Below are 22249 nucleotides of genomic sequence, written 5' to 3' on the forward strand. Positions count from 1 at the left end.
ACATTATTTGTATGACAAGATATGTAGGTTAATGGTCACGAATTAAAGAAATGGAAATATTGAGACAATTTTTAATTTATTTATGAGATTGCGCGTAGGTCTAATTGTGCGCTCCACTTCATTTATTGGCGTTTTCTAATAAATAGAGGATTGGAGGGAGACAGGAACTGATTATTTCTGTATATCCCTATTCATATAATTCTATATAGGTCATTCCATAATTTTATAAATAATTTTACTCCTAACCTACAATAGTACAATACAATTTCAAAATGTGAAACATTTTAATTGATTTATTTATTCCAAGTTGAACGATAATTAATCACAGTGAGTGAAGACTTAACTAACGTTCTTTAAGTTTGAATGTATAAAATTAAAGTATAAAATCCCAATCCCAAGCTTGACATTTATAATATAAAAAATACTCAGTAGGAAGCATCCACATTCGCATGCAGATTCTCAAGGAAGCTACGGCATGCTTGCTGGCTTTATAGCAGTAAATATATAATTGAGAGGCTTAATATAATGAGGATCTGACAACTCCTTGTGATCTTCATTATATCAAATCTAATGCATTGAATTCTAATATGAATATAACTATATAGATATCAAATCCAATCACGGTTAATCACAAAAAAAATGAAATTGTATGACCCGATCCACAATATCAAATTGCACAGCTAGCAAGTACTGAAAAACTAATGCATATATTGGCACTAATTCGTTGAGCAGAAAACAATGTGTCTACACACCACGACACCAACTAACTCTTTGCCAGCCAAAACAATGTGTCTACTGAAACACTTATAGAATGCTGCAAGTTTCCCAACCAGACCCAACTAACTCTTTGCCAGCCAAATCAAAGCTGACTTGGCAAGCGCCTTATCTTCGTATACTCACCAGATTTTAACTAAAGCGATGTCCTTTTTAGAGGCTCTAAACGACGTCATTTTTTTATGAATTCTCCTTTAATCCCAGCTCCTTCCTTCGTCTTCTCGCTTCTCCCCCTATCCCGCCCACAACATCAATGGAAAGCTATTCACTAAACATTATTGACTTCCGTCCCACCAAATTCTGTGGTTATGACAACCTTAGGAGAATATTGACAGAAAGCGTTGTTGTTGGTGGAGGACTTTGCCATTGCCCCTCTGCCGCCAAATAAATGAAAAAGAGATCTTGAATGCAAATTAGACAAAAGTGAGAGTCAATAGGGCTTCCAGTGATCGAGTTTCGTGGGTCATTCCTAGGGATGACAATTTAATACTCCCCATAAAAATAGTGGACCATTTTTGGAACGATATAAATTTTAATGCACAATTGATAAAATATAAGAAAGATAGAAAAAGTAAAGTATTGCTAGGGAAGAATGAGACCAACACTTAATTCACATAAACATAAAGTTGAAAATTTGTAGTAGCACAAAAGTTGGACACTTCATAATTATCTCACATCATTTGCAACCCTACCCTACTTCACGGCACTCTTCCATCCCTGATGCTCTTATCCCAGCTTCCAAGTCACTAAAGAGAGATACCATAGCAAGTGATACTACAATTTGAATCTTGTGAATTCTAAGATGATGTCATTCTAAGAGCAGAATGGTGAAAAATCAACCCACTTCCTAAGTTTAAACTACTACTACTTCACTTTGCGTATTCGGTTTTCATCATTCCACACAACGACAATACTAGCAAGCATCAGATAGAAGCAATCTTTGAACAACAACAATGACTGTCCAAAAAATGAGTGGCAAATGAAGATGTTAAAGACCAAAGCACAAGCAACCTAGAGATGAATGCATGACCCTGGATGTTTTTATGCATAAACGTAGACCATAAAAATTCACCAACCAAATCCTATTAGTTTCATAACTGAAAACATTATAATGTAGACAAATCAAAACTTAATGAGTAAATTTAGGTAAACCGCTCCAAAAAAAAAGAAACATATTACTACTTGTTCCTTTTCTTTCCGTCAAATTTGTGTAGAAGGCTCTTATATGATCCTCGGATCAACATTAGTTCAAGTACCCAACATGTCTTCAACATTCACGGAAACTGAGCAAGTTCTGCAATTGACACCAACGACAGACCTGAACCTGAATCTTAGAGTCACTTTTGATCAAACCTTTGCAACTAAGTTATGAGGCCCAATTCATGCCCAACTCCTCCGATGCTTAGCTACCAAACGTGGATACAGACCCAACCCAATCGATTTGAAAACAAGAACAGCGATAGAAGTTGTGCGTTTAGGTTCCGAAACATGTTGCGGTCGTAGCTAAAGGTCTTCCTTCGGCGTCTTGATCAATTGGAATTCCTTAGACGCAATCAGCATAGGTTCAGCAAGCGAGGGCAAAGTTGACATGAGCAGCAGAGATCCGGGCAGTGGTGAAGATGTCAATTTTATCAGGCATAAACCGAGGTGAGTACGATGGCTATGGTCCCCACAAAGAAGACAGGATACGACGGCCAACCACAAGAGGCAGGTGGTCAAGTGGGCAGGCAACAAAAAAGATTACTTCTTTTTTTTAGAAGAATGTTGACCCATGCCATTTGAATGAAACAGAAAGTGGAGCTAGTAACAAATGCAGTTGCATGGAACAGAAGAAAGAGAGTGAGCCATAAGAAGAGAACAAGGAGTTGTTGCAGCGCTCATTCTTGCAGAACAGCAGCACGTGCATGAGTCACATAGAGAGACCAAGGGTTAGACGCCATACTCAGTTGTCTTCTTCTTCAAATTTAGAGTTGCTCCTTGGGTTATATGGGCTCAAGTATTCCTTCTTGCCTATGGTTTTACTATGGTCTAATCGAGGGTGTCAGTTTCCTCCCTTTTATTGATATCTTCTGGCTAGTGTCTGCGGAGTTCCTTGGCTCCTAAATATCTCAAAATAACAAGAAGTAGTATTCAGAAACGAAGATAAATCCTTCATTGTGCCTTCCCTAACCTTAATCAGATTGCTCAAAGCAATTCACATTACTATATAAATTACTTTAAAAAGCTAGTGTTCATCTATACATTCTAAGTTCTAACTTACAAGGATTGAACCTAAACCCATATTATTCACACTCGGTAAAGAAAATGATGGATCCTAATCAGAGTATACACATTGTAACAGAAGAGATATAAATTATCACAAAGACACCATCGAACTGGAATCAACTGACCAGAGGCATTCATTACACAATTTACACAAATAAACAAACTTAGATTTCTAATACCAATCATAAAGGCCTCCATTTGGCATTAGAATGGAAAAAAAAAAAAAAAAGTATCAAATAATAGCAACGCCAAATTTCAAAATCATCACAAAGATTAGTTGGAACTCTGCAACATATGAAATATAAATACCACAAACTTCCAGCAGCAACAAAATGATAACACTGAAAATCCCTTATATTGATAGCATCCGAAAACAACAAAGTCTAAAACACCAACAGCAAAGCCAGTCAGTCAATTACATTTATTTCTCCAAACAGTTCAGCTGCACAAAATCTTATAATTCACGAAGATCCCTCCGTCGCCACATCCCTCATTAAGAAGAGGGGGGAAAGAAAAGCGAAAGCAAATAGAAGATACCTTCTTCGTCAATCAGAGTTAGCGCGCTGCGACGCTTCCGATTCGAGCCGTTCTAGGGCTTTCTGGTGGGCCCAGGTCTCGATCGTGAGATCGGGCTTCGCGCTGAGGCCCACTCCGAGGATGACGACGGTTAGGAAACTGGTGAGATAGCACGGCAGCTCCCAATCCTCCCACTTCCGCGATTGCCCAGCCGGCTCCGGCGTCCGGTTGAAGGCAAAACCCTTGGGTCGCTCTTCGTGGCCCGGAGTGGTCCAGCGGCTTGGACCGCCTCCTCCGCCACGAGTACGAAGCGACGGGGTCAGGCGAGCCCGGAGAGTGTTTGCGGCGGTCGCGAACGGCGGCATTATGGTGAGAGAGGAGTATAATGGTGTTCTGTGATTCAAATGGTCACCGAACCTGTTTTGGGGACGTATATACGACGTCGTATGTAAACTGCTATATTCACTTTTAGTCCTTATAGTTAGAGGATATTCAGCTGAGGAATTATAATTTGTAAACATTTTAGTTTCGACCCGCAGTACTTTTATAAATATTCATTACAGTCTACGCTGTAGTAATATCTCAAATTCTACATGTAATTTATTAATGAATTAGGTTTTAAGCACATCCCCAATCACAATGTTAATTACCAGTACAATTTATTAACTCAATTAAAATTTATTTCAATTAATTTATTAACCACACTTAATACTAGAGTGTACTCTCTTCGTCCGCCATTAGGAGGCTCACTTTTTGGTGGCACGAGTTTTAATAAAAATGCTAAGAAATAAACTGAGATTCCTATTCGCGAACAGATGGAGTATTTTATTACTCCTTTTTAGAATCTACAACACTAGTGTCAAAATCTCGATGAAAGTGAGTTCATAGAAGAATGTTACATATTATATGTCCAACATCGGTCGTAAGATTAACTGGTGTAGGATTTATAGACTAAATGAGTCCTCTCTTTCCTAAGAGACTCATCTTTTGAGATGAGTTTTCATGTTTGATTTATAAAATTGGTGATTTCATTGAAAGGCCAAATGGATTGTAATGCTGGTTATGCAGAGAACTCCATATAAGAGCAATTAATGTATGATTTATATAATAAATAGACTCTCTTAGTACAGACAAGTATCTTGGGAGGAGTCATGCTTAGCCTGTAACAAAGAATTGCATTTACTCTGTGTGATTTGGTCAATGTTTTACTATTTTAGTCCATAAAAAAAACGTCCCATTTTGTCATTTGATTCGTCCACCAACAAATGTCTCATTTGTTTTTTTACTATTTTTATAATGGAACTCACATTCCACTGACTTTATTTAATTCACATTTCACTATAAAACTAATGAATTAATGTAGGACCCATCTTTCCACTAATATTTTCCACTCACATTCTACTACATATCTTAAAATTTGTGCACGATCAAAATTAGTCTTACGTTGGTGGACGGAGGAAGTAGTACTTTATCCAGATACATAATAGAGATTTCACATATCATAAACAATGATAAAGTACCACACAGAAAATGAAAACTTGATGCAAGCAAAAAACGCAACTTACCACGCCCATCGAAGCTGACATTTTGTATCCTCACGTCCTCGCAACTAAAAATCCCTACCAACCACAGACTACACACGCTCCAGTCGATTCCAGCTCAATGTCACATTCTTTCTCGCATCGAATTTGTTCACGAACTTCAAACTTTGGACATTGATTTATGTTGATGTTGATCCCCACATCCACCGCATTATCTTTCAAACACCGCTTACCAATTTTCCCGCTTCCCTGGGACTAACAAATAGGAGTAATACTATTCTCTTCATTCCGTAAAAGTAAGACTCTTTATGTTTTAGTTCGTCCCAAAAAAATAATCCACTTTTATTTTTGATAACTCTTTTCTATCTAATAAAGTGGACCACATTTTCTACTAACAATACTATAATTACATTTTATTTTTATTTTTCTCCTACTTTCTTTTAAACTCATGTCACCCCAAAAATTTCTATTTCCATGCGACGGTGATAGTTTTCCACTAGCTTAAGTCTAAGGATACGACTTAATCATGAAAAAACACAAGAAAGTGTCATAAATAATTGTAATTTCCCTTCCAATTATTTATAAATTATATTATACTATAATTCATGTTATAATGTTTATTTAATGGTGGCTGCCATCTTTACCATAATTAAGTCATGTGTCGACAAATTCAAACGAAAGTAGCATGAAGCTCACCCATGAGTCACAAAGCGGCAAAGAAGAAGGTGAAAGGGAAGGCTCTGACAACGGAGAGTGGTGGATCTACAGTCCATACAAGTTTCTCGACCTAACTGAAAAAATAAGCTTGATTGGTGAGACAATGTTAATCAAGCATTGTGTCCACACTAGACATTTATCCGAAGCCAATAACTTGATGCCTTAGTTTAGCTACTTGCATGTGAGATGTGATTAATACATTGTACTATTATTTTTAATTAATTAACCTTGGAGAATTAAAATTATGAAAATTTTGGCATTTAAATTAATTTTAGTTATTCAAATATAATTTTATAAACGAGTTAAAATGTTATTAAATTTTAAATCATTCATATTTAATTTACAAATAGCATAATTAAACAAGCATGTGAAATTAAAAAGTAATTTTAATGAGATATTTTTGGGAATCATTTTAGTGCAAGTAAAGGATAAGTGATTTTTCTGAAAAATGTTATAATTAGGGGTTGGAATCCTTAGTTCCCTCCATTCGCAAATATAGTTCATTTTGACTCGACATAAATTTTAAGAAGTTGTTTGACATTATGAAGAAAAAAGAAAAAAAATAAGCTAGTAAATGTGAACATCACTTTTATATATTAATTTTATAGTAGGATGTAAGTTTAATGATTTAGGTGAACGAATGGGTCTATTTACTTAAAATGAAAAAAAGTAAGAATTTAAATCGTAGATTCATCGAAATGGCAAAGCATGGCATTTTTTCCATTTTGCCATGGACGATCCATCCCAATATATATGAAATATTTGTTTTCAACACGAGATTTTATATTGTGTTGTGTTATGAGTTAAGAGCATCCGCAGCGGTCATTTGTCCATCCGTGCCGCTGAGTAGCCTTACGTGGCGCCATGCGATTGACCAATGGTATATCCGTTGGCAAATTTGATTTTTTCTCTTTTTTTTAAAAAAAAAAATTGAAATTAATATTAAAAATTAAAAAATATATTTTTGGATTCCCAAAAAATAGAGCCGTTTAAGGACGTTTTTTTGGAATTTTTTGAATTTTTTTTATCCCAAAATCATCTATAAATACACACATTCATAATCCACTTTTCACATCAAATTATCTCTCATTCATATTTTTTCATACTAATCATCTACATCATCCTATCTCACTCAAACCATCTCTAAAAAAATTCAAAAATGGATTTCACCGATCTCATTGTGGAAGCGGAGCGCGAAGAACAAGAATACCAAGAACAATATCGTGCCGCCTATGAAGCCTATGTCGCCGCCAATACCCCCCCTCCTCCTTGACCAACTAGATCAACTCGCCGCCGCTAACATCCATCGTGATTGGTAGGGAGCCAACGAAAGGCTCGTTGCCGACTATTTTTCCGACTAGCCGCGGTTTCCAGAAGAATACTTTCGACGCCGTTTTCATATGTCAAAACGGTTGTTTATGCGTATTGTCAACACATTGTCCGCCTGTGTTAAATACTTTCAATCAGGTGTAGACGCAACCGGTCGGCAAAGTCTCTCGGCATTGCAAAAGTGTACTTGTGTCATCCGACAACTTGCTACTGGGCAAACGGCTGACCTCTTCGACGAGTATTTGCAAGTGGGTGAGTCAACTGGAATCCTATGCCTCAAAAATTTTTGCGACGATGTTAGTTCTGTTTTCGGCGAGGAATTCCTTCGGGCACCCACCACTGAAGATTGTCAACGGTCGCTTCATTTTCACGAAACAGTCCACAGTTTTCCCGGTATGCTAGGCGCATTGACTGCATGCACTAGAAGTGGAAGAATTGCTCGACTGCTTGGAGGGGGCAATACTTAAGCGGCCACATAGGCGGCGGCCCAACGCTTATCCTTGACGCGGTCACCGACTACGCCTATGGATTTGGCATGCATATTTCGGTGTTGCCGGATCCAACAACGACTTGAACGTGCTCTATTCTTCACCACTCTTCGATGATGTTTTGAATGGTGTAGCACCGGCGATCGACTTCACCGTCAACGGAAATGCATTCCACATGGGTTACTATCTCGCCGATGGTATCTACCCAAGGTGGTCGATTTTGGTGAAGACGTTCAACAATCCGCAAGAGCCGAGACAGATTCTTTTTGCGCAGCGTTGAGTCTGATCGGGTCGAAAGAGCTTTTGAGGTCCTTCAAGTCCGATTCAACGTTGTTAAGGCCCCGTCTCGGCTATGGTACGTTAAGAATATCGCCGACATCATGTACACGTGTATTATCTTGCACAACATGATTATAGCTGACGAAAGACCGATGGCGGCTAATTTTTACGACGAGGATGAAGCCGGAAGCTCAACCGCGAGATCTCCCCCACGCCGAGGTGTGCATACGACGATGAATGAGAGGATCAAAACAAGACACACAATGCGCGATACAATAACCCACATTAAGCTACAAAAAGACCTAATCAAACACATTTGGGCGAAATTCAGCAATGAGTAGTGGGTCTTTTTAATTTTATATATTTAATTATGTATTTTTTTATTTTCTAGGATTTTAATTATGTATTTTTATTTTTTAAGATTTTAATTATGTAATTTTTATTTTTTAATGTATTTTTATAATGGAAAAATGTTTTTAGTAATTGAAGTATTTAAATTGAATAATAGAATGGGGGACCCTTGAACTTGTCCTTGCGAAAGAACACGGATGTGGGTGTTATGCTCTTATCTAAGGGCAGGGAGTAAAAATTGGTCCGGACCCACCTCCGTGCTCTTAAATAAGAGCACGAATAAGAATACTCTAATGAAGAGAAAGTAAAGTAAGAACGTGGAAAATGTAGAAAAAGTGTTGTTTCTATTATAAGAAATACTTTATTTTTAATCGAACAACTCGAAACAGAACACATTGCATTTTTAACCGGACATAAGGAGTATAAATTAAGGATCTTCCCTGATCGCGTCTCTGTTTCTGTTATGTAGTTCGAGGAATAATTGGAAATGGGAGTGACACTAATTTTTTTTTCTCAATTTATTTATGTTATCGCAAGTTGCTACTGATATAATAGTGTCAATTTTCTTGGATGGAAAAGTTCACTTTCATTATCCAAGAAAGTTAAATATCTTCGTGTAATAAACTCGACCAGTGCCATAGCCTTTCAGTACACAATAATACAACACATCAACAAAAAAAATACTATCTCCTAAAACAAGAGCGGAAGGGTTCTAAATTATTTAAAAAATAATGGAAGACAGCAAATGACCAATCAAAAAGCTGAGGGTGTAATAAGTTGAAATATTCTCATTAAATGAAGCACCTCATAAATGTGATGACTTTTTTCAGTTAGTAGCAATGGCCTTCTTATCTACTAGTATAACATAAAACTAGAATTCTTACTTAGTAATCCAAGCTTGATGCTGCTGAGATCTTAACTATATTTCTCAACTATATATCTACTAAATTACAATACCTCCACATATATATACAAACCACATCCTCGCATAATTCACAGCTCCATTTTCAGGTGGCTGGACTGCTTAGAAGGCTGTGGGGTCACAACAAGGTAAAAACTCACAAGTTCATCTTAAGAATTAGAGTCTCTAAGAAGTGGTACATCGTGGAGCAACTTGTTTACCTGAATTCGCGGAGGTAGAGTCGTAACTCAATAGAGAATTTGCAGGAGCAATGAAATTAGAGGTGTCAGTTTCTCTGGCCCAGACAGACTGATGAAGCTCATCACAATGCCACAGCTGTTGGAGCTGTAATTGTCTGGCCCCATCGAGTTGTCCCTCAGTGCAGATGGGTGGAGCGAAAATGCCACTGTAGCTGTTATCGTTTGAAGATCCATTCTACATGTAAAAATTCAAGATATTTGCACGAAAGTTAAATCAAATTTACAGCAGATTTTTTAAGGCCTCTTTCTATATGCATAACCATATAGCATCAAAAGGCATAAGAAATAACAAGGGATGCATCATCCATGAGAATGCAAGCAGAACGTAGTCTTTTTCCAAGATTGCAATTTTAAAAGTATGTTTATTTTTTTTTATGAAAATCTGGCATACACATAAATTAGAAGTAAATTTTGACAAACTACTTCACGGCCATAGTGAAAAAAATTTATAAGCCAAATACTACTTACCACAGTGAATAGGGAATCGAGGTCAAAATCAATTCCTGGGCTAACAGCAGCAAGCCTCATGGATAAAAACTGGTGCGAGAAAAGTAGACTGAATAAGCTAAAGCAATAAGAGAAAAGAAACTGAAAGATGACAACCTACTCTAAGTGAATATACACTCTATTTCAGGTTCTCCCATTTATAAATCTATTTGTGTAAGAAATCTAGTAGTACATTGATTAATTTGGATGTTAGAATCTGGAATAACAAGTGGTTTTGTCACCTCAACAGTCATCAAGTTTTTAACATCATGTGAAATATTTTTCAGACTGGTAGTATTTTGTAAACATCTATTTAAATGCATTATACCAATTCTGGCGAGATATGTTCGAGTTTCATACTTGTTTAAATGAGTCCCAAATAATCTGCATAATATCTAGTCAAACTGCAACGCCGAACAAGATATGGATCGATCACTATATATAAAAGGCAATGAAGTACTAAGTCTGACCTCCACTTGGCGTTGAAGAGCTTGGACATGATTAATTATCTCATCCAACACCATTGCAGTTCCTGAAATCTATAGCCAAAAAAAGGTAAATCCACTGCTCTCTATACATGCAGGATAGTATCCTAGCGAAGAAATAGCTAATAGAAAAATAAAAATCACATCATGAACTTTCTTGGATCACTAAAGAAAAATCAAGACAAACCACCTCACACCTTCAACCAACTGTATATTTCAAGACCTTGATGAAAATAATTGCAGCATTTACATGGATGATCTGGGATAAAGATGATCGATTTATCTAAAGATATACTCCCTCTGTCCCATAGAAACAGGCCATATTTTCTTTTTCGTCCGTCCCATAGAAATAGTCCATATTCACTATTGGCAACCTTGCTCCTTCTATTTTACTTTACTGTTATCACATCAAAGGATGATTTTTTTTAAATGCAGCTGTGTTTCACTGGCTGATGGGGCCATACAGTAGTTGTTGGTTATTAAGAGGTGTTCTAATAATGCAAAACACAAATGTCAGAATGGAGACTTTAAAATGCATGTATATCAACCCAACCCAGATCAATAATATCAAGATAACTTTGGTAACTATACAAACGTCGTGCATTGGAGTGAGAACCATATACAGGTGATCTTATAACAGACGACCATGAACAACTGCTTGGACAGATGATATCAATTCTGACACCATTATTTCACGAGTCCTTTTCACTGAAAGTTATTGCCAGGCAACATTAACCCCATGGCCTGTACAGATGATGAGGAAAATAGCTTCTTCCAGTTCCACCCACAATGATCTAGTGCTCCAATTGTCTGCCTATTTTCTCACGACTGATTATGATAAAATACTAACATGTGATTTTACATCACATAAATTGCGCACTCGACACCCAACAATTACTACAGTGACTGGCAGAAATAATGTAAATACAATCACTTTTGGCACCATATTATAATTTTATCCAAATAGATCCGAAGAAAAATTTATTCGTCTTAATTCTTCAATTAATTAGCATATTGTGCAGGTTAGTAATCAGCCTTGACCAATTACTTATCTTCCTAGATTGATTGCTACCCAAATATGCTTCCAGTTGTAGACCAATAACATAGCAGGAACTCCAACCAAAATCTCCAAACACCTTAATCATAACCCTGAATAACACACCTACAAATGCACTTGGTTAAAGGAGCCAAAAGCAAAGGCACAAAAGGTATTTTAAGAATGGCCTGAAAATATCAATCCTAGCTGAGGAGGAAGAAAGCACAACGTTGCTTAGCAAATGACAGCAAGGGCCTAACAAGGACCGCTAACGAACCGATTTAAAAAGGCCGAAAAGATTAAACACAAAACAAGAATTAAGAGGGGTGAGAGTGACAATTCAGAAGAACCCCACCACTTCTCTTGATGCAAAAGCCATCACTTTTTCCTTTCTTTTTCCCAATTAAAAAAGTTGAAAGTGACACGCTTATGCAATTATCAATAATTATCTAATTAACAAACAATCTACAAGCCAAAATTATAATCAGCCCATCATTAGCAAAAAGGCTGTCATATTCAAGTAAGAAATGATGCTGCTCCCTCACATAATCCCCACAATTAGACCCCATTGAACTAACAATAATGGATAACAGACAGTTGTGACAGCTAACCTTGTTGCATCCGGGTACTAGCTCCTGTAACAGCTTCATTCTGGCATTAATCTTCTCCCTCCTTGCCTGCATACGACAGCAATTAAACATTAATTACAACTTAATTGCAGTTCTCAAGGTTACCTAATCAAGATTAGCGAGATGCGTAGAGGTCAACAATGGGATCCAGAGATATTTACTCTTTCAGCTAAGCTATGGCTGTCCGTGGCTTGGCCGCGGCGAGCTCTGACGTGAACGTAAGGCAGCTCCTCGCCGTCGTCGTTTGCTGCCTTACTTTTGCTCTTTTTATTCGATTCTTTCAACTGCAGAAGAAAAACAATTTCAAATGAATTAATAAATTCCACAGGTTTCATGTGCTACAGAGTGTGAATTTACCTTTTTCTCCCTCTCCTTTCGCTTGCCGGACTTGAGACTCTGATCCGAACCCGCCGGAGAAGAGGAATTTCGGCGGGAGTCGGCGTCCAGCTCCTCCTGCTTCACCGGAATCGAGTTTGAGACCGAGAGAATCGTATTGCTCTCCATAGAATTATCAGCCGAAGCAAAGACGGAGAACTTTGAGGCGCGGTGGATGAGACCGATATCAGTAGGAAAAATTGGCGGCGGCGGAGGTTGTTTAGCCGGAAAATCTTCCGTGACCAGGAGCTCCACCGCTTGCGGCGGGGCAAGCTCGAGCAGCGCCGTGAAGGAGCTGCCACCGGTGACCTGTGGAGTGGAGATGAGTCCGTGAAAGTCGTCGAACGCGCACCCCATTTCAGCGGATCTAAATTGCAGCTGAGGTGGTTCGAGTTCGGGCTCCATAAAAAAATTGAGAAATGTGGGAATTAACTCAAAATTCAAAAAATTATGGAGTCAATGTTGATTGATGAGATGAGAAAGCAGTTGTAGAACAAAACTTTATTCTCTTTTCCTCCTCCTCCTCTTCCTTTTTTTCAGGTTTTTCTTTTCCCAGGGTGGCAGGAGGTTGGGCAGAGTGAGAAAGCTTCGTATCAATGGCGGTCAAAATCGGAGTCCTCTCTCACTCTATCTGTGGAGCGTAATGGATTTGGCTTTTGAAAATTTTGTCAGTGCTAAAAATCAGAAATCAGAAGCCCAAACTGTACCCACCAGAGCTGCGGTTGCACAGGGCCCCACTCTTTCTTCTCTATTCTTTGCTTTTTTTGGTGGGGTCGCTACCGCACGAAATTTTCTTTCACAAATTCTTGTTTTTCTTCTTCGTGTAATCATTTATAGCATTTAATATTTTTTAATACATTATTAGATCTAAGAAATTACCGGTTGATAACCATGCGATTGTTTTTGCAGCTGACACTTTTAAGTATAGTAGTACTCCATGCTGTAAGCCGTCCCAAAGTTACTTGAAGATATTTATTTTGAACACGAGATTAAAAAATTAATGTGTTCAAAATTAAAGTTAAGAAAATAAAATAAGAGAGATGTTGAAGAGTGAATTATGATATAGAATAAAAATTTTGCTACAAAGAGAAATGACTCTGATAAGATCATGAACTAGACCCCATTGGAGCTAGGATGAGATCGGGAATTGCAGAGAAGAGAAATGGGAGAAGATATTTTCCCTTTCGATTTAATAAATGAAACAGTACAAACAGTTCACCATATATACCGTGGTGTATCAATGTACAAAAAGAGATGAAACACGGAATCAAAACTCAACAATAACTAACTAATACTCCTTCCTTCATGAGCTTAATATACACAAGTCTAATAGGCCTCCACAAGATGGACCGTAGATAGTAATGAAGTCCATCTTGGAGAGTAAAGTTGCAAAAGGATTGGCTGATCGATGACGAATCCAGAAATTTTAGTTGGAAGTACGATTAATAATTACATTAACTTAGAAATTTAATATTCAATTTATATTTTTCTACTATATAAATAATTTTTTGCATTTTGTTATTTGAAATTTTTCACTATATAAAATAGAGATTATTATTATTATTATATAATAGAGAATTTATTTTAGTAGTTCAGAAGGACTTTTTAAAAATTTTAATACAGAATATATGATATTTACTAGTAGTATAAATAATAAAATATGATCATAATTAAAAAACATAAATAACTTTGATTATAGCCTATAATATATATTCATACGTAACAAAATTGAAACAAATGAAAAACATATAATAGTATATTATTATATTAATGATACATTAATTAGAAACATAACTAATGGAGTACTTAAATGATTTTAGCCAAATATACAAGCCAAAATATAGGTAGAATGGCCAAAATCGCGCTTAATTCGACCCGGCTACCCCAAAATACGCGTGCCAGATCCACAGCCGGTAATCAGCTACGGCCTCGAGGATCATCGTGGGATTCTTTGACTTGTAGCTGGTCGTGTAGGCCCCCTTCCAGGCAGTCGGACAGCTTCTTCCACTCCCAATGCATACGATCTATGCTGCCTAACATCCCGGGAACCCATGCTTCTCCCCGTGCATCTGCATCAAATTCCTGACAATCTTCGGGAGTAGGGCTTCGAAGGTACTTGCTCACCGAAAGCGTTCATCACCCTCTCACGAAATACTTCAGACATTCCAGGGTTGTCGACTCACCGATGTGGAGGTACTCATCCCACATGTCTGCCGCGCCCGTATGGTAGGCCAAGTTAACCGCCGATTGCCGCCGTGCACTTTTGAATAGGGGTGTGGCCGGTCTCTGCCAACCGCATCGTGCCTGAAGCGGAAACACAGATATCGACGCTCTAATGCGCCAACGATACGCATAAACAACTCCCTGCGCATTCTAAAACGCCGCCGAAACATGTGTGCGGGAAACCGCGGGTTCTCCGAAAAGTAGTCGTCGTACAACCGCCGATGTGCAGCGGCGTGATCCCGATCAATCACTGCTCGGCGTGGATAACCCGTGGAGGGCGAGGTATCGCCTGCTGTTCCACCCTACGCATGTACCGCTCCATCTCGCGGTTCATGTAGGTATTCATAGCCTCGTTCATCCTCCGTTCGTACTCCTCAAGCATCCCCACCACTACCACCACCGCTACCACCCGCGTTACTCATCGCTCGATGATGCTCTTGTACAGAAAGTTAGAGAGAGAGAAAACTCGTTAAAACAAGCGGTGCAAATGAAAATAAAACTAAAATCGCGTTTATATAGGTATTAAAACAATTAAAATTAAAAATCGTCGCTGGCCGATCGGGCCGCCACAATGGCGGCCAGCGCATCGGCCAGCCACACGCAATCGGCTAGCCTTGGCCGGTTTTTTCGCCGAAATTCGGCTAGCCTACTCCAATGGTTCGGCTAGCCGACCGGCTAGCCACGTCAATCGGCTAGCCGGTCACTAGCCTACCATTGGAGATGCTCTTAGAGAAGAATTGGCTTAGTTTGTTTACTGCAAAGGTAATATCAGGGCGGGTGAGACAAAGATACATCAGACGCCCAATAAGCCTTCTATATGGAGTTGAGTCAAGTAGCAAATCTCCAGCATCTGAATGTAAAGAATTCACTGCATCCATAGGGGTAGAAGCAGGTTTGCACCCCAGCAAGCCAGCATCAGAAACCAAATCAAGAGCATATTTGTGTTGAGACACAAAAATGCCACTCTCATTTCTTGCAATTTCTATATAAGGAAGTATTTTGGAGAACCAAGATCTTTCAACTTGAAATGGCCTGAGAGGAAATCTCTGAAGCTAGATATCGTGTGCTCATCACTACTTGCCACAAGAATGTCATCCACATAAATCACAACCCCAAAATATAAGCCATCAACATAATATTTATAATAATACGAGTGATCTGATTGTGATTGAAGCAAACCAAATCCAGAAAGAACTTGGGAGAATTTTAGATACCATTGCCTAGAGGCTTGCTTGAGGCCATATAGGGACTTCTTTAGTTTGCATACCAACTAACCAAAGCCTACAGGTACATCTTTCACAACTAGACCAGGAGGGAGAGACATGGGAGAAGATATTTTCCCTTTCGATTTAATGAATAAAACAGTACACAAAGTTCACCATATATACCGTGGTGTAGCTCTGTACAAAAAGAGATGAAACACGGAATCAAAACTCAACAATATCTAACTAATACTCCTTCCTTCATGAGCTGAATATACACAAGTCTAATAATTCAATTACTTGAGGCAACCTAAGAGTGTCTCCAAGAAGAGAGGTAATAGAAAGGTAAAGTCTTATAGTAGTAACTATCATATTTACCTTTTTTCATGAAAAATCTTTCTCGAAGAAGAAAGTATAATTTTTTGTCATTTTATGAGTAAAGCATGTTTTTCCACATACAAATACCAATATTACATACTCCCTCCGTCCAAAAAAATAGGGCACATTTACCATTTTTTACCGTATAAAAAAATAGAGCACATTTATTTATGAAAATTTTTCAACAAAATAATAAACCTACTCATAATTTTATTTACCACTTATGCCATTAGCAGTAAAATTTATCTCTTGCACTAACACTCTTTCTCTCTTACTTTTTTTTTCTCTTCTTTCTTATTGTTTTTTCCTTCTCTCTTACTTTATCAATTCTACATTAAAACTCGTGCCATACACCAATTGCCCTATTTTTTGTGGACGGATGAAGTATATAATACGTAGCATATGTATTTTATTAATATATACAGTGGCATATGCTACACACACATGTGCATTATACATCCAGTAGCTAAGTAGCATATACATGTACTTACTAAATTGTGGATGTTCAATGTCTAATGATTTGTGGACTTTTTTTTAGGATACATCAAAATACTAAGTAACATAATTACGGATGACGATCAACAAGTTTGAGTATAATGCAAATAATAATAAAAATAATTTCATAACAAAAAAAATTCGGATCGGGTCTGGTACCTGTCGTGTCGGGTGCGGGATATCCGACTTGGGTATCGGGTAATACTCGACACAGTGCGGGGCGGGTATCGAGACCACAATTTTGGCCAAAATCGGGTGCGGGTACCCGTTCGACACCCCTACCCCTAATTGACATTTTTTGTGCATTGTATTAATACTCATGAATAGATGATATGATCTTGTGCCTTGATTTCATGATCCAATGTCTATTATTTAGTTGTAGTTAGCAATTTAAGGATGAATTAGCAATATAACACTATCCTAATAAATAATATCTCATGTATTTAAATATAACAACATATATAAGTTAAAATTTTATTTTAATATAAATTAATATGACTTAAGAAGGCACATTATATATCAGACTCAGTAGTGCGATGGGCTTGCCAACTCCAAACGAATGAAGTACGAGCAATTCAAATCCGAATGGTGTAAGAATTGTGCATCCTTAACGAAATAGTCAGATGATCCATCAGTGTCTTTATATCTTTTGATCTCTATATCTTGGGGCCAATTGTTCCATCCTTTGAAGTGTCTGTTCATGGATCAACTACTCATGGATCAACCGTCCCATTTCACCTTTGAGGTGGCTATTACAGCTACCCCACCGAGATACCATTGCTCTCCTCTATTAACAAAAAAAGTGTGAGTGTTATAAAAATTATTTTAATCAATACACTATTCATATATTTTAATAAAAAATTATTTACGCTCTCTGTTACAGCAGCACTTCATAAAACAATTTTTTTGAGCCTCACCTAATGTTGAGCTCATGAGTCACGACGATGCTTGCAACTTCCGGAAGAATCCTTATACTGGAGAGAGAATTTCGCCCTAAAATTGAAGCTTCCTTTCCCACATATGATCTCCAAGGGCAATCAGTCGCTGTATGCCTGCTCATTGTTCTTTTCTATCAACTTCCTTTTTTTGGGTTTTTATTACTACTCCTTAAATAATGGGCGAGTTTAAAATCTCTTCTAACTGTTTGATATTATGCCTACCTGAAAGTTTGGCTTTGTACGATGCATTATTATGAGGTTTGGTACGTTTGGGAGTAAAACCATGGTGATTCTGCGTGGTGAGGACTTAATATTTGTGTTGAGTGTCAAAAACAGAGCTGCTATGGTGAATTGTACTAGCTGTATTTCTAGGTTTCGCAATACATGTCCATTTTTAGCTTAATCAGTTTATATAGAACTGAACTGAAATCAAAATTAAAATATGGCAAGTTTCTTTACTTGAAGAATGGGTTTGAATTGTAGATTATAGGATTGGGGAAGTCTGGGATTGCAGCGGCTAAACTTGCTCTTGCTAGAGGTGCTTCAGTTCTCGCCCTTGACCAGAATGAGACGTTGAAACCACTGGAGGTTTGCTGTGGCATTGATTTCTGACTTTAGTGATTTTCTAGTTGATTGTTTTTGCTTTATATGTCTTGATGCCAGTGTATTCTAACTGCAGCAAACACTTTTAAATGTTAAAGATGGTCGTTTGAAGACAATTCTTGGATATTTTGATCATGAGTTATTTGACGAGGCCGATCTCATAGTTGTTTCCCCAGGAGTTGCTCTGGAAAATTATTGCCTATCATCTTTGTTGCAATCTGTAAGCTCGATTTAATGTTCAAAGATTCTATCTAGCCAGGAGGCTTGTATCTTAGATCATTTCTTGATATTTATATTTGTTTGTGCTTGTGCTGAGTTCTTCCTTCTGCTTTTGTGTCTCTACTTTATTCATATTGCTTTAAGATTGCTGGTGTCGAGTCATGGGGCATGCGTGATTCTTTTGTTTTGAATGAAGGGAAAGCGTGTGATATCTGAGTTGGATTTTGCTGCTGAAGTACTCCCTCGATGCACAAAGGTTTTGGCTGTCACAGGAACTAATGGAAAATCTACAGTGGCCACTTTTGCCGGACAGGTTCCTATTTTCTTTGTGTATGCTTTCATGCTTTTATGTAGTAGTACAAACTTTATCATGTAATTCCTTTTCGATAATATACCAATTTCGGGATACAGATGCTCAACCATTCCAACATCAGAACATTTGTTGGGGGAAATCTTGGTATTCCTCTCTCAGAAGCAGCTTTTGAGTGCTTGTTATCACCTCAAGAACCTTACCAGGCAAGAAGGAACTTAGATTATTTTATCCGTAAGACTGTATCAACTGCAGAATGCTGCAGCTGGTCAGGGTTTGACTCAACATGCAACAATATTTTGACTTTGAAGTTGGATTCTTCTAAAAGTAGCCACATTCAGTATTGGGATTGTTTCCATCTTTCTAGGCTGCTGTAGTGGAAGTAAGCAGCTATCAGCTTGAAATTCCAAACAAGTTCTTCTCGCCTTCAGTAAGTAGAATTTGTGTGGGTTTTCGTTCTTACTGTACTTTACTCGAGTTTTCTCACATTAGTAACTTCAGGTTTCTGTGATATTAAATCTCACTCCTGACCACCTAGAGAGACACAAGTCTATGACTAATTATTCCACGATCAAGTGCCGTGTACTTTCCCACATGAGTGGCAGAAAGATTGCCATTCTTCCCATGGGTATGAAACAAAATTCTTTCTTTTCCACTATTTGCCTGCTTACCATTTTGTTCTAGTATTATACACAGCTCTAGGCATTGGTTTGACTTAATTAAAGATTTATTGAGTGATATGTTAACTCATCAACTGTTGAAAGCAAATAAACGTATTTTAATGTTACTATCTCAATATCTTGTCCCAATTGTACATTATGTCTATGTGTAAGTGTTAGTGTAAGTTTATGTGTATGTGCATGTGTAAGCCATCACATGATGTGTAACATTTTTTGATGTCTGCAGGAAATCCATATATTACTGAAGCCATTGCGAGTCATGGAAATGAATGTATGTTTGCTTGGATTGGTGCTTATCCTGGTGTCGAAGTAAGAAAAATTTTAACTTCATTTTGGCGCATTTTTCACGTGACTGTGATTTTCTTGTTTCAGCATTTCTGGCAGCATGCAGGCTTCCTATCTGTTTATCTTAGAAGACATATTGGTCATCTTCCATGTTGGACTGTTATAGAAACATATGCTGGTCACGATTCCACTTTGCATTGTAGATACAGCTTGATCAGTTTCTGATTGGTGAAATTTATCTTCTTCTTGCCAACATGTGAAAGGTTGACATGGAGCAGAAAGTAGCCAACTTCAATGTCCCCGGAATTGGGCTTCTCTCGCAGTTGCCATTGAATGCAATAAAGGCTGTTGGAACACACAATTACTACAATGCTGCCATCGCTGCATTATCTGTTATCGGGCTGGACGTTGGAATTGATACTGCAGCCATTAGTTTGACAATTGATAGATTAAAAGCTCCACCTCATAGAATGCAAATTGGTAAACACCATCATCCTCTAGAGCATTTCTATGGCTCGTTTAGAATTACTCTGAAAATTTAGAGTGATAGTCTGTGATCAATTTTTATCATTTCAAATAGTTTTGGTCTACCTGACATCCTGTTTCAGTTCATGAAGATGGTAATGGAGTAACCTGGGTAGATGATAGCAAGGCAACCAATGTCGAATCAACATATGCTGGCTTAACTGGTCTCAAAGAAAAGAAGGCTGTGGTTTTGCTTGGTGGTCTTTCAAAGGTGATGTGCTTTGCCTCCGGCTCTATTTTCACACAAGCTATGACTGCACACCAATTTTTTTATCAATCGATGACATTTTCCATTGCTATTTCCAGATTTTGGACGCCCAAGGTTCTAATGGTTTCGAGCATCTGATAGAGCCATTGAAGAACCACCGAGGTGTTGTCACTGTAAGTGATTCATTTTTACTTCAGCATTCTCATTTCACTGAAGCTGTCAAAATCATCTTCTCCGTCAATATGTTCGTGCCTGGACTCATACATCTTCGCCGTTATCAAGTTTGGTTCTTCAGGATTGCTGATCCAAGACACTCTATCGTCTCATGGTCTTGCCATTCCTTGTTTACAAGCAAAAGATCTTAAGGGCGCTGTGAGCTTAGCAAAGAACATGGCAAAACCTGGTAGAATCATGCATCCAAAACTAATACAAGAGCTACCTAATATAGTGAATTCAAATGGAAATCCACTCTCTTTTACCACAAAAGGATTCAAAGAATACTTGAGTAGTTTGTACATGAAAATGAACGAAGCTTGGATTTGGTTTCCACAATTCTGCTACATCTTAACCACAACTGCAAGCATGAAACTATTAATTTTGTTTTAAAGTTGGTGAATAAAAGATGATTGTTTAATTTTTGTACTGCAGGGGATGTCATATTACTGAGTCCAGGTTGTGCTAGTTTTGATGAGTTCATAAACTTTGAGCATAGAGGAAAGTTCTTTCAAGAGCTTGCTCTATCCATGAAGGTCTAGTTGAGAGTTGAGACCATCGACTTGATTGTTGACGCTAGGATTTTGATCAAGGTAAGTTGCAGAATCAATGTTAATATATTTTGGTTAATTATTTTATAGACTACACTGGTTTTTCACTTTCTATTGCTCTACCAATGTGAAAGAGTTAGTATTCCCCTCTCCATTTATCCATTTATTTATTGCTCTCACCAATAAATTGCTGAAGTGTTTGCAATTTGAATTCTAGGGGGACTTTACGAAAATAGCCCTATAAAATGCGCAGATTCTCTGAGAAAGCGGATTTAACTGTGCCCTCTTAGCTGCATAATTTCCCGACAACACATGCCCCAAGTGGAGTCTATTTATTTATTTACAAGCCCTCCAATAATTCGTGCTTTTGCTAGCTTCCTAATTAAATTAGCGACCGCCCGCTTTCACCCAAAAATATCTATTTCCGATATTTTTGTTTTTCTATTTCTTGATTAGAATAACATTTATTAAGCATTCTAGGGCAGCCTCACCCATGAATTATATTACTAGTACTTCATTCTATAAAAATAAAGATTCTTATATTTTAATTTGTCTTATACAAAATAGTTTACTTTTATTTTTGTTAATTTATTTTTCTTTAATGATAGTACGTGTTAGAGCATTCACAATGGAAGGGTCATCCCATAGAACCCTCTCATTCCACATCAACATTAAGGGCTTATCTCCCTGTAATGGAATGCCCTCCCATAGGGTCCTCCTATTCTATTTCATTTCCACATTATCACTATTTTATTTTAATTTTTTAGCACTTCTATATTTAATATGTTATCAAATTAAATATATTAAATCGGTCGACCGATTAACAACGGCGGATTGGGCTTGGAACCGCCTCCTGGTTCGCTTCTTCACGACGTCGTGCCGCCCTTGCAAGCATGCGTTGCACCACTCGGTTTATAACTTAGTCGTGGGAATCGCTACCGGAGACATTGATAATGTACTAGAGAGAGAAATTGAATTGAAATAAAA

The 22249-nt window shown here is 37.7% G+C and overlaps 3 protein-coding genes across 6 annotated transcripts; 1 reads left to right on the plus strand and 2 right to left on the minus strand.

Annotated features, from left to right (window-relative positions):
- Positions 1–3375: 3375 nt before the first annotated feature.
- Positions 3376–3964, minus strand: LOC125208102. The gene is made up of 2 exons (XM_048107659.1): positions 3503–3964; positions 3376–3469 (listed from the first exon to the last, which is right to left on the minus strand). Exon 1 carries the CDS (start codon positions 3918–3920, stop codon positions 3585–3587), a length of 336 nt encoding a protein of 111 aa, XP_047963616.1. The 5' UTR covers positions 3921–3964; the 3' UTR covers positions 3376–3469; positions 3503–3584.
- A 5064-nt stretch (positions 3965–9028) lies between these two features.
- Positions 9029–13154, minus strand: LOC125207434 (transcription factor bHLH48-like). Of its 2 annotated transcripts, XM_048106774.1 has the most exons (7): positions 12415–13154; positions 12219–12341; positions 12040–12105; positions 10378–10446; positions 9890–9958; positions 9383–9596; positions 9029–9292 (listed from the first exon to the last, which is right to left on the minus strand). In XM_048106774.1, exons 1-7 carry the CDS (start codon positions 12835–12837, stop codon positions 9285–9287), a joined length of 972 nt encoding a protein of 323 aa, XP_047962731.1. In that variant the 5' UTR covers positions 12838–13154; the 3' UTR covers positions 9029–9284. The 2 variants fall into 2 exon arrangements, with proteins under 2 accessions (XP_047962731.1, XP_047962730.1); XM_048106773.1 differs by having other exon boundaries at positions 9029–9596.
- Positions 13155–17642: 4488 nt separating this feature from the next.
- LOC125204540 (UDP-N-acetylmuramoylalanine--D-glutamate ligase-like) lies at positions 17643–21810 on the plus strand. Of its 3 annotated transcripts, XR_007173581.1 has the most exons (14): positions 17643–17776; positions 18152–18256; positions 18348–18491; positions 18687–18803; positions 18902–19006; positions 19168–19230; positions 19302–19428; positions 19707–19789; positions 20029–20245; positions 20374–20501; positions 20597–20671; positions 20781–20901; positions 21147–21304; positions 21480–21810. XR_007173581.1 is itself a non-coding variant. In XM_048103227.1 (13 exons), exons 1-13 carry the CDS (start codon positions 17675–17677, stop codon positions 21251–21253), a joined length of 1494 nt encoding a protein of 497 aa, XP_047959184.1. In that variant the 5' UTR covers positions 17667–17674; the 3' UTR covers positions 21254–21369. The 3 variants fall into 3 exon arrangements, 2 of the variants coding, with proteins under 2 accessions (XP_047959184.1, XP_047959185.1); XM_048103227.1 differs by lacking the exon at positions 21480–21810 and having other exon boundaries at positions 17667–17776; positions 21147–21369; XM_048103228.1 differs by lacking the exons at positions 21147–21304; positions 21480–21810 and having other exon boundaries at positions 17667–17776; positions 20794–20886.
- The last annotated feature ends 439 nt before the right edge of the window (positions 21811–22249 follow it).

The sequence above is a fragment of the Salvia hispanica genome, chromosome 2 (genome assembly GCF_023119035.1).
Source record: "Salvia hispanica cultivar TCC Black 2014 chromosome 2, UniMelb_Shisp_WGS_1.0, whole genome shotgun sequence".
NCBI classification, from domain to species: domain Eukaryota; kingdom Viridiplantae; phylum Streptophyta; class Magnoliopsida; order Lamiales; family Lamiaceae; genus Salvia; species Salvia hispanica.

What these genes read in the sequence shown, in the direction of transcription:
- LOC125208102 (XM_048107659.1), bottom strand. Translation starts at nt 3,920, where the DNA reads ATGCCGCCGTTCGCGACCGCCGCAAACACTCTCCGGGCTCGCCTGACC.
- LOC125207434 (XM_048106773.1), bottom strand. Translation starts at nt 12,837, where the DNA reads ATGGAGCCCGAACTCGAACCACCTCAGCTGCAATTTAGATCCGCTGAA. An exon ending in TAGTACCCGGATGCAACAAG is followed by an intron (nt 10,447 to 12,039) that starts GTTAGCTGTCAC and finishes TTTTGGCTATAG; the next exon opens with ATTTCAGGAACTGCAATGGT. An exon ending in CTCTTCAACGCCAAGTGGAG is followed by an intron (nt 9,959 to 10,377) that starts GTCAGACTTAGT and finishes TTCTCGCACCAG; the next exon opens with TTTTTATCCATGAGGCTTGC.
- LOC125204540 (XM_048103227.1), top strand. Translation starts at nt 17,675, where the DNA reads ATGCTTGCAACTTCCGGAAGAATCCTTATACTGGAGAGAGAATTTCGC. An exon ending in TATCATCTTTGTTGCAATCT is followed by an intron (nt 18,492 to 18,686) that starts GTAAGCTCGATT and finishes TTTTGAATGAAG; the next exon opens with GGAAAGCGTGTGATATCTGA. An exon ending in AAAGAACATGGCAAAACCTG is followed by an intron (nt 20,902 to 21,146) that starts GTAGAATCATGC and finishes TTTGTACTGCAG; the next exon opens with GGGATGTCATATTACTGAGT.